The sequence below is a fragment of the Limulus polyphemus genome, unplaced genomic scaffold (assembly GCF_000517525.1).
Source record: "Limulus polyphemus unplaced genomic scaffold, Limulus_polyphemus-2.1.2 Scaffold1364, whole genome shotgun sequence".
Lineage (NCBI taxonomy): Eukaryota > Metazoa > Arthropoda > Merostomata > Xiphosura > Limulidae > Limulus > Limulus polyphemus.
Window position 1 is genome coordinate 228373 of NW_013666974.1, and position 11546 is coordinate 239918.

Here is an 11546-nt window from a genome sequence, read left to right on the forward strand (position 1 = left end):
AAAATATGTATCTTACTATCTATTGTTCTTTTTTTGTTCTTGTTGTTCTGTCGGTACGCTTAACTGTATACAAACAGAGACAAGTTCATAGGTGCACAAAACTAGATAATTGTACATGACTGCTTTTATAGAATGAAGAATTACAATTAACCAATAAGATATCAGAGCAATGTAACTATTTTATCTAATCACTAGTCTGAAATGCAACATAACATTTCGTCACCTAACATGCTAGTCCTTTTAGCCGTGGGGGTGTTATAGTATGACGGTCGACTCCACTATTCGTTGGTAAAAGGTAATCTTAGTGTTGGCGATGGGTGGTGTTGACTAGCTGCCTTCCTTCTAGTCTATCGCTTCAAAATTAGGATATCCCTTGAATAACTTTGCGCGAAATTCAGCGAAACAAAAAACAAAGTAACATAGCTTAAATAGAGTACAGGGGTGGTAAGTGGAAAGACTGATATCATGAAGTAACACGACCTTGTAAGAGTAGGTACTGTGGAGTATAGGGGTGGTAAATGGGAAGACCGATACCATGAAGAAACACGGCCTTGTAAGTCTAGGTGTTGTGGAGTACAGGGGTGGTAAGTGGAAAGACTGATATCATGAAGCAACACGGCCTTGTAAGCGTATGTACTGTGGAGTATAGGGGTGGTAACTGGGAAAACCGATATCATGAAGCAACACAGCCTTGTAAGCGTATGTACTGTGGAGTATAGGGGTGGTAAGTGGAAAGACTGATATCATGAAGCAACACGGCCTTGTAAGCGTATGTACTGTGGAGTATAGGGGTGGTAAGTGGAAAGACCGATATCATAGTGTAACACAGCCTTGTAAGTGTAGGAACCGTGTAGTATCGGGACGGTATCTGGAACGACCGATATCACAGTGTAACACAGCCTTGTAAGTGTAGGTGTTGTGGAGTACAAGGGTGGTAAGTGGGAAGACCGATATCATGAAATAACAGAACTTTGTATGCGTAGGTGCTGCATATAAAATGAGCCAAACTAATAGCAAAATCAAAATTATATATATAATTTGTCTGTTACATGATTGAAGGTTACAAAAGTGATAAAAACACTGTTGGTGAATGTAAATATGTATACATATATATTAATAAGCAAACATTTTTTTCTTAGTTTCGATGCTATGTTCATTTTATAATTGTCCAATTGAAAACAATCTTCCGCTGTGTGGTTTTGCTTCGCTTAATGTTAGGCGTTTGCATTTTAAGTAAAAACTGATGTAATCATAATACAATGCTAATCGAATATTGAGATATCGGTAGATTAACAGTGATCTGTATATCATTCTTAAGAACGACCACGCAATCTTAGAGACACTGTATGTAGAAATCTAATATTCAAGCAATTACGATTCATTTGTTTTATTTAGTGTTTATGATGACGTGTACGATAACCTGATTTAGTAAAATGAAATGAAAATAATTGTTATGATTTGTCTAAAATAACGGCAGACAGAAGGCAGACAGATTTTTACGTAGGTGCATAATACTGTAAACATAGAAACCCGTCTTCAGTATTTCTAAAGAATGATATTGTCAATTAGTGTATGAACGCCCTCCAGCGGTAAGTCTGCGGACTTATAGTACTAAAAACCGGATTTCCGTACCCATGATAGGCACAGCACAGATAACCCGTTATGTAGCTTTGTGCTTAACTATAAACAAACAATAGTATAAATCTGAAATCTCTTATTTTTGAATTAAGGATTCTATATTTATTCAACCTATAATTATACTAAATATAACACTAACCAAAAATAATTCTGTTTAGCCTTTTTAATTTGAAACAAGTTACTTCTCAGTTCTATATGAGTTCGTATATATGTTTTTTAATAGTAATCTGGAAGAGAATGTTGTCGCAAGTCGTTACGTTTTACTTAAAGATACCCAATAAACTTTGGCTATAGATTATTTTTCGTCTCAGCGAATACCAAATTGCTTAACAGTGTTTTATCGCTAAGTCAGTAATCAACATTCGACACATAACGACTGGTTCCAGTTGTATAAACATCGTCACCAATTATATCGAGACTTTTAACTATCGTTATTTCGTACTTGTGGCCTGTTTGTAAATATGATTCTAAACCTCTCATACGTGACAAGTAAGTTCACGTTGGTCGTCTACTTTGTGTAGTTTTAAAGATGTGAAAAGAGTCAATAACAATGCCAGAACTATAAGCTACCTTACGAAAATAATAAAACAAACAAAAACAATGTAGGTTAATTATCACAGTTTGTAAATCTCTCCCACACTTCAGTATTAGATGTTCGAAAGTAGGTCAACAAAGAAGAGAATAGGAAGGACTTAATACGCACGAGCGGATCCTATAAGAGAGCTACTCTCTCTCGCCTTATTCTCTTAAAGAGGACTGTTTGTTAAAAAGAGAGAGGAGCGTCGTCACGAGCCAGCGAAGAGGAATTATTTGGTTAACTGACGTAGTGCAGTAATCACTTCCTTATTTTCTAAGCTGACAATATACCTTTAAAAATGAGAAACTGTATTCAGGGAGCTTGGAGATTCAAAACATGGTCACTGATGTCATTCATGTATTACTGAAATAGTAGAATTAAAACGTGTTTATAAGAACAGTTAAACATGAAAATAGTTTGAAAAAAAGGTAGCTTTACCTTAGCACAGTAAAGGCACAAGGAGAAAAAGCTTTTACAGGGGCCAGTTACTAAATAATATGTAATAATTGTTATTTAATAGTTGCACATGTTTGTCCGTAGGGACTACATGACTCTTGAATGTACATGGTTATAATGTCAAAGTTCTTGTCACTATAAGTGAAGTTATGCTTAACTTCAAGAACTAACTCGAAGGCTGAAGTTATTTGTAGTTTTATTTTGTATTTAGAATAACATATGTTGGCAAGGCTTCAATTAGTTATGAAAGATGGAACACTTGTCAGTTGATTTCACTTATAAGGAAGATGATACTTATTTTCGGTAACTACAGACACAAAACATTGTATGTTTTTAATTCGGTTTTGCCTGAGCGTATTTAGTTATTAGCAATAGGTTTCTCTCACACCTTTTTCAGTCTGACCTATGTAAATGCGTCCACATTCTCACCAAGGACAAAGTGAATACAATGGAGAAAAACGCGTAATTAGAAAATAATTTGTGAATGTTTAAGGATGTACAAAGGCCAAATTTAAAGGAAATTAAAAATACAGAGTCATGAACATAAGCGAAATGTTAAAAAATAGGTATTCCCCTCATTAGCCGAAGATGTTAGTATAACACAACGCATGATCCAATGGGGAAAAATGTTATTAACTCAATCTAAAAATGACAATACCAGACATATACATGAATGATTGGAGATGTTTAAATTTAATATAATAACGTATCAAGCAAGGATGAGGGATTAACGGGGTAGATTGTATGTAGGTGGTGTGATATTCTGAAGAAACATATAAATTAAGACAGCACATAAACAGTGTAATGTTCTTGTGATTTATACACTTTAAGATGAGAAGCGTCGAAACATGTAGAGTGTACTTGAGACTAGACCAATTAAAAGAAATAAGATTATTATTGGGTAAAACAAATAAAGTTGTTGTTTTTAACTTTATTTATTTATTTATGATTTTACACAGATGTCCAAGTATTTTATCCCTATTACATATCTATATGAGTGTGCACTTATACACGTAGTGTATTTAAAATTGGGAAGTATCCTAATACGTATTTATTTATTTGAAAGGAGGAATTACACATATTATATTATGTATTACATAATTAGCGTATTTGATCCGAAGATCAAAACCGTTATCAGTTTTTGTTTTTAAGTTAAAATCTTCTTTTTAAATCGACTCCGTGGCTCGCTGCTATTTCTGAGAGCCTATGTCGATAAAAACCGGGTTTCGATACCCGCGGCGGGAAGAGCGCATTTTGCTCATTACACCCCTTTGCGCTTAACAACAAACAAACAAATTATTTGTACATACGTTTTTATTTATGACATATCTATTTTAATTCGCCAAAGGTTGAACACGTTCTGCTGATTGTTGGTTGAACAAGTTTGATGCAAAGTTTCTAATTCTCTTTGTGAATATTTCTGCTAACGCTATTCCATTTAGTTTCTCTTTTATTTACGACGTTATTAACAATTCAGTTTTCATATGTCTGTCCAACTTTAATGGAAAATAAATTAGCAGTTGGGATAGAACTTTCGCTGAAGTTAGCTTATCATTACCGGCACATAGTGTCGACATCACCCGATAGTTAGCGTTCCTATTTATACCTCATTTGTCAATCTCTCAGCACAGCGAAACGTTTGGCGTCTGAGAATCTATATCTTCCAAAGTCAAGTGCAACTTCTTTTGTATAGCATCGTTATAGCCTAAACTATACAATCTAGTTTCACGTGATTAATGTGAAAGTTCGCATCGAAGCTTTCTATTCCAGTTTGATAGCAAATATGCATGATAGCAAAGTCTTAATTACTGAATATATATATAGATATGCACACGTATAGAAACAATATATGTAACAGGACGGTTTTAACAACCTCTGTCGATTTTAACTCGAGTTATTTTACTCCTCATCTAGTGATATGGAAACATTGGATATGCCAAAATTAATACACATTAAATATGCTACACTCCGTGGACGGAAAATAAAATCTTACGTTGTGTGTATTTTTCATAAAGTTGTACAGTGACTATCTGCGATATGCCTGCTCCGGGGGTTAAACCCTGAATTTTAGGATCATAAGCCCTTAAGCTTAGCGCTGATCCGCCCAGAAACATTCAAAATACAATCACGGATGGTATTATGACAAATAAATTCGAAAATAACTTTGTTCTGTGATTGATGACGTTGTAACGTCGAAACATGTAGAGTCGTCAACTTTTGAAGGCCACAGATAGGCCTAAATAAATGTTTTTAATTGTGTACCAGTTTAACGTTGAATATTATTTCTGATTTTAACCAAACAACATCTTAGAATAATTGTTTGTTTGTTTTGAATTTCGCGCAAAGCTACACGAGGGCTATCTGCGCTAGCCGTCCCTAATTTAGCAGTGTAAGATTAGAGAGAAGGCAGCTAGTCATCACCACCCACCGCCAACTCTTGGGCTACTCTTTTACCAACGAATAGTGAGATTGACCGTCAAATTATAACGGCCCCACGGCTGAAAGGGCGAGCATGTTTGATGTGACGGGGATTCGAACTCGCGCCCTAACCACCTAGTCATGCCGGGCCTCTTAAAATAAAAACAAATAGAATCGCTTTTATTCATAGAAAGGAGTTAAGAAGTTCGAGCTTTGCCTAACAACTATAATATTTGGGGGAAGGAAGGCTATGATACTGTGTTGTTTCTATCAGAATTATGTTTAAAATTTCAGTTGTTAAGATTTTCCTATTATTCAAAATGGTTAAATTACTTTTTATTCCTCTTCACTGTGTTTAGTACTGGTGTGATGAGCATTGCTTTCTGTATTACAAGTTCTAGATTCGCTGCTAAGTTCGATATTTGCAAATTGTCATAAGCATTTGCAAAAATATATTAATAGTCCATCTGTATGTCACTGGATGAGCGACGAAAAACAACTATAAAAAAATTATTTAAACATATAATGATAAATTTAGTTTTCTTATAAACCTTAATGTCCGCTATATGATTCTCCTACACTGATGATACAAACATATCCTCACCTGCTAATCTCAAAGCTGACATCCGCTGGAACTCTGGCTCTTCCAACCATTTATACATCCTGCGAAAGGTCTCCCTGCCGGACTTCAGCTTGCTCCAAGGCTTGGGATTCCGCAGCAGATCGGAGAGGGTTCCTTGGGACCGGCACAGCACCCGCTGGGCGAAGATGGCTTGAGGGATGCTGTAGCGCTTCAGCTCTGCACTTATTCGCTGGGCCAGTTCTTTTGTGTTGATCTCTTCCACTTCGTCAGCTGCTCCACCCTTAGAACTGTTGGGAGTCTGACACCCCGAGTTTTTTATCGTAATCCCAGCTTGGGCGGCGGAAGAGACAGCGTTAACCCCTGTGTTGTGAACTGAAACAGGACTCAAACTGACCATGGGCTGAGAAAAGGAGGAGATTCCTAAGCTGATATTAGACACGCACGTCTGGGCGGTCAGGGCTGCTACGTTTACGGGCTTGATGTCTTGGTGCTCCGGTGGTGTTACAGGGACTTGCAGGTGCATCGATGGGGGCGTGTGTGGTGCATTAAGTCCGTTCAGTGTAGGCATCATGTTAGTGGGAGAATGGAGACTCACAGTGGGGCTCTGGGGAAACCCCAAGCCACGTGATAAGTCCCGATGATGTGAATAGGAGTCATATGTGTTGGGAGATATAGCTTTGTCAGGAGAATGCAAACCGTTCTGAAGGTAGGGGGGTGAAGGGATCCCTGTCTGCTGGGCCATTGTCCCAAGTCCATTACTGGTCATCATTGACATGGCAGATGGGTGAGTTGCCCCAAGAGTAGGGCCCATGTTCATAGGGGCCATCCCTCCCACATGGCTTAGTTTATCATATTGATAACTATTCATACTCATACCCAAAGCATTGTTCTGCATCAAGGAAAAACCGCCGCTGACGTTACCAGTATGGCCATAGTGACTAAATTTGTCTGACATGGTAGAAATGGGTGGCAGGGGCTGAAGCGGAGTAAGAGTAGCGTAACTGTTTGCTACCGAAAGTCCAGGTGACATCCGGCCATTCAAGCTTTGATAACTGGGCTCAGTCAAGCCCCGAAAGTCCGAGGCGTCGATCATCGTGGAGGTTACTGTTTCTTCGTCCGAGTCTGAACGCGGAATGTCCGAGGTTATCTCGTGGCCCGGGAGTAGTTCGGGCGGATCTGTCACGGGATCGACACTACCGACCGTCTCAACTGAATCGACAGCTTTCTCTGACTCCACTGATTCAACTGATCCGACCACTGGCACGGCTGCCTCACCGACGCTTGGCTCGCTGCTGATTTGTTGTTCACATAACTCTCCCATGTTTTCCATGATTTGCGCGTTTTAATGACAATCCAAGTTCATTGAACGCTCCTGTGACACTCCTAGCTTTGCCGTAGATGGATTTTAACGATCGGTGATTAGATTTTTGGGCGTAGTTACAGCCTGGGAATGGGCAAGCTGCTAGCAAACCTGTACATTACCGCCATGTTTACACTATAATAACTGCACATCAACATCTGCGCAATCCTTGGGGCAAATAGCGCACGCGCACTGTAGGTATTGTGCGTTTTTGTTCGTCTGCTTTTGTCTCGCAGCCATGCAGGAGTGAGCACTCAGCTTGCAGTAAGCCCGAATGTCTCATCATTCATTTGTTGAAAAGGGCAGAAAACATTCAAACATTTCTAAGTTATAAGAAGTTTTCATTGTATATTCCAATAATCTCAAGTTTTCCAGATTTTCTGCTAAATGACATGTCTTCTTAGAGGTCCTCGCACGTGCTGCTGGCATGAGCATTTAGAAGCAGACGAATTTCCAATACCTCGGAACGCGAGATCGATATTAATTATCCTCTTTCGTAGATCTTGAGGTCTGAGAAGCATTCTTTGCCACTCCTGCGCTTCGTCCGTGCCACCTTCTCACGTGGTTAATCGGTACAAAACGTTTCGTATTAACATGCCCAAGAAAAACGTTTCACCAATCTGTAAAAGCTTTAACGCAACCATATCTAAGGTTCACGAGTGAGAAAAACTCTCAAACATTATCAGATATTTTACCCCACTTCGAACAGGTACGTAGTTAAATCAACTCCTTTAGCAACAGAAAATAATGCTTCCAGTTTGTATTCTCAAGAAACCTTTTAGCAAACTGTTTTGGTTGGATGAAAGTGTGTACGAAAAATATTCGGTAAACGTTAAGTTAATACAACCCTATTCTTCAGCTAATGGAATGAAAATATTTCTTGAACACCATTACGAAAATAGTTAAAACGCAACCAATAAAAAAGTAAAGCTATAAAATGTATGTGTGATATACTGTAATCATTCAGAGCCCTTTAGTTTTCTTTTTTTATATGAAAGGATTGTTTGGTGAATATATTTTTAACTTTCATTGACAATGTCTAACCCTTTGTTTTACATAAGTGCCTACTTGTCCCGGTAATTCTAACCTCAGGGATAATATAGGCTTACTTTGATAATGTTTTTCACACTGAATCTGATGATATATGGTTTCTAAAGCATTTAATTAATAAAATATACAACACCTCAATCACATATAACATGTTGATATTTTGCCAAATTTTCTTGTTTTTCGTGACTTCTACGAATAGAGAAGGTCTGTTCGCGAAAGGGTTAAAAATGAGTTCAAACATCTTATTTCTGCGTAATCATAGATTATCTCTTATCAATAAGAAAAGCTAAACAACGCTAGCAGTAAAAGTTCAATTTTGAACAAAATGGAATGAAATTTACTTGGGAAGAAATTGTTGGCCTCTTCCGCTAGTTCCCGGTTTCCATCGCAACACTTGTGAGAATTGTAAGTGCAATCTCTAAAATTTTCCGCTACGAGAGAAAAACCCATTCTCAGTTTTGCATCTAAAGTTTAGGGAATGCACATATGATACATTGGGACGGGTATGTCTTACAAACTGTATAGGTTGGCCTTAGAATTTATAACGACGTCTTTATATCATTGTAAGTGATCGAAACCTACTTAAAGCTTTACAGAAACAGGGAAGAATCCTTTGGTATATTTTAAGTTTTGTAATGAAAATGTAAGTTACTTTAATTTAACTTATAAAGTAACTACTGCTTTAAGCCATAAATATTATAACAAACCACTTTAACCCTATCCTTTCAGAAGAGCAACTAATTTTACACAATTTGCCCAAGAAAATACTCCCTTTTCTTAGAAAAAAAATCAAGCAAAATATAAATCTAACTTCATTTATCGACAGGTGAGTCTTCAGATAATTTATCTGTTGTTTTTCTCCAATAAAATATTTTAAGTTGATTCAATACAGAAAAAAAGAGCATAAGTATCCATTAATAATCTTGTTTCTATATCTACAATGTCAAAATATAGTTCTGATACGAGTGTCTCCACTTTCTATCGGCTTTGGTTGAATCTTAACATGTCATATAAGAATAACTTACTTCAGAATAACTACATAAATGTTATAATTCTTTGTTTAATAGAAACGCGTTTTCATGAAAAGAAATTAAAGTATTTATCTATGTATTTATCCTGAAATAAGTTATTCTTATACATTTCATATTTACCATACTTATAAACTTGCCCCTATATAAGACCTACTACTATGTAATTCTAAGAGAACCTTTAAAGATCTTGGCTGCAGCATAGACTGATGGAGGATGGGAGCTATACTAACAATCTAGGTTGTGCTTGTACAGTAATACCTTAACATCGTGGTCTTTATGTCCAAACATCATTATGGAGGCTGGAATGCCAACTTCAAGGACAGTTTTACTGTCTCCCCCATTGATGTATGTATGTATTCCAATTATTTATTTCTTCTTAACTTAGCGAAAGGTGTTAAGGATGTGAGACGTTGTGGGCTAGAGCAACAATATCTCTCTTTATTATTATTATTATTATTGTGAATGTAAGGCTTGCGAAACTGAGGTTAAACTGGATAGACGGTGTACCCCAACGAAATTTGGGTCTTACTTCCGCCAGTACCTCAAGAACCAGGAGACATTGCATAACTACCCACCTTATGGTGTGTGCCCAGGTGATACATGTCTGTTTTGTAGCTCCATTGTTTCTTTTTTCTTTCATTTTCTACGTAATGTTACTATTAATTATTTTGTATCTAAGGTTTGGATATGCTGTGTTGAATTCACGCTATTCTTTCTTATGATGTAATTACCTCTTTTTTTCTATTTTCTATTTTTAATTATATTTATAAATATACAGAGGTTAAGTACGTTCTATTAACAGCACGATTCTGGAGTCTCACCTCATTGTAACAGTCCATTTCGCCATGTCCGGTCTTTCTCTATCCGACGACCGTGCATCTTGATAAAAACCATACAGCGTAATTGCCTTCGCAGAAAGCTTCACCGTAAGGCTGTATTGTCCAAAACACAATATTCCTCAAATATGCTTTTCATAATGCGTTTAGTCTACGAGTATGAAGATTTTCCAGCGTTCTTTTCAACAGTTAGATCACATAGAAATCCATAGTCTGCTTTATTGGGTTATCATGAATGCCTGTTCCATTTTTCAACTGCTTGAAGAAATTCAAACGGAAATAATTTTCAGTTGTATTGTATTCTGTTGCCTGGAGCACTTGGACAACTTTTGCTACTGATCTTTATGTATGTACATTTTCACCTGTTACAAGACGCCGCATTCTTAACACGACTGGGATACGATTTGTCGTATATCTTTTTCTGATGTCCCAAGTTGATCCATATTCCTTTTATTCCAAAGACATTAATAATAAAGAATTTTCCCGAATTAATCCCTGATCTGAGCTTGTCTTTATGATCTGAGCATACGAATATTTTGTATCGGAATAGGTTGTTACTTACATACCCTTTCTAAAAACAATAAATTTCGGTAGCATCACACTATCTACGAAACGCCAAATAATGTCAAAATATGGTTCTGATACGAACTCTTCACTTTCTACCGGCTTTGGTTGAATCTTAACATGTCATATTAAAGATCATTTTAATATAATTTACTCCGCCCTTTGTCATTTAAGCTTAAAAGGAGGTGAGAAATAATATGACTGAATGTTTTAACTGATATAAGAGTTTACTTTATATCCATTTTTGTGTTCGTATTAGGAAACATTAGAACTTATTTAGCACTCGAAGTTCTGGGTTTTATTGGTGAACGAAAAGGGCTTGCTTAACATGTAAAATTATGAGTTTCACATGATAAATCAAAATAGTTTCTTTAATACATAAAGTTCTGTGTTTAACATGATCAATTCAAATATCTCATTTAACATGTAAGTTTCTGAATTTCACATGATGAATCAAAAGAATCTATAACGCTTAAAGGTTTGAGTTTCACATGAATCAAATGAGTATGTTTATATTTAACATGAAAGGTCTGAGTTTGATGTGATGGATCAAAAGTTTTTAACGCGTAAAATTCAATATTTCACATGACGATTCATTATTCAAAATAAGTGTTAACTTATTCTATATTCTTTCGTGCATCATTTCAGTGTTTTGGAAAACTATGTCACCACATGTTTTCTAAATTGTCGGTTTTATTAACCCAAAGGACTTTTGATTCGCCGTATAGGGTACGATCCGCCTCCGGCAGTTGAATGCGAGTTTGCCGTATACAGTGTAAGGCTCGCAAAAATTCCGCGCGCATTTCAAGCAGCTGCAATCAAAGCGACAAAATTTTTTTACAATGAAGCCATTTCACGCCTTACTAATCTTATCAACGCCGCCAGTTTAACTAAGTACATTGTTTAAAATACTAGCAACTTCTTATAGGGCCCGGCATGGCCAGGTGGTTACGGCACTCGACTCGCAATCTGAGGGTCGTGGGTTCGAATTCCTGTCCCATCAAACATGCTCGCCCTTTCAGCCGTGGGGGCG

General features: G+C 36.9%; 1 protein-coding gene across 2 annotated transcripts in view; it reads right to left on the reverse strand.

Annotated features, from left to right (window-relative positions):
• Window positions 1-6725, reverse strand: part of LOC106463274 (hepatocyte nuclear factor 6-like) — a 206009-nt gene extending 199284 nt beyond the window's left edge. For both annotated transcript variants that reach the window (XM_022390721.1, XM_022390720.1), the window contains exon 1: window positions 5694-6725. In XM_022390721.1, the coding sequence (XP_022246429.1) occupies window positions 5694-6702 (1009 nt within the window). In that variant the 5' untranslated portion in view covers window positions 6703-6725. The remainder of the gene's footprint in view (window positions 1-5693) is intronic.
• Between the last annotated feature and the right edge of the window lie 4821 nt (window positions 6726-11546).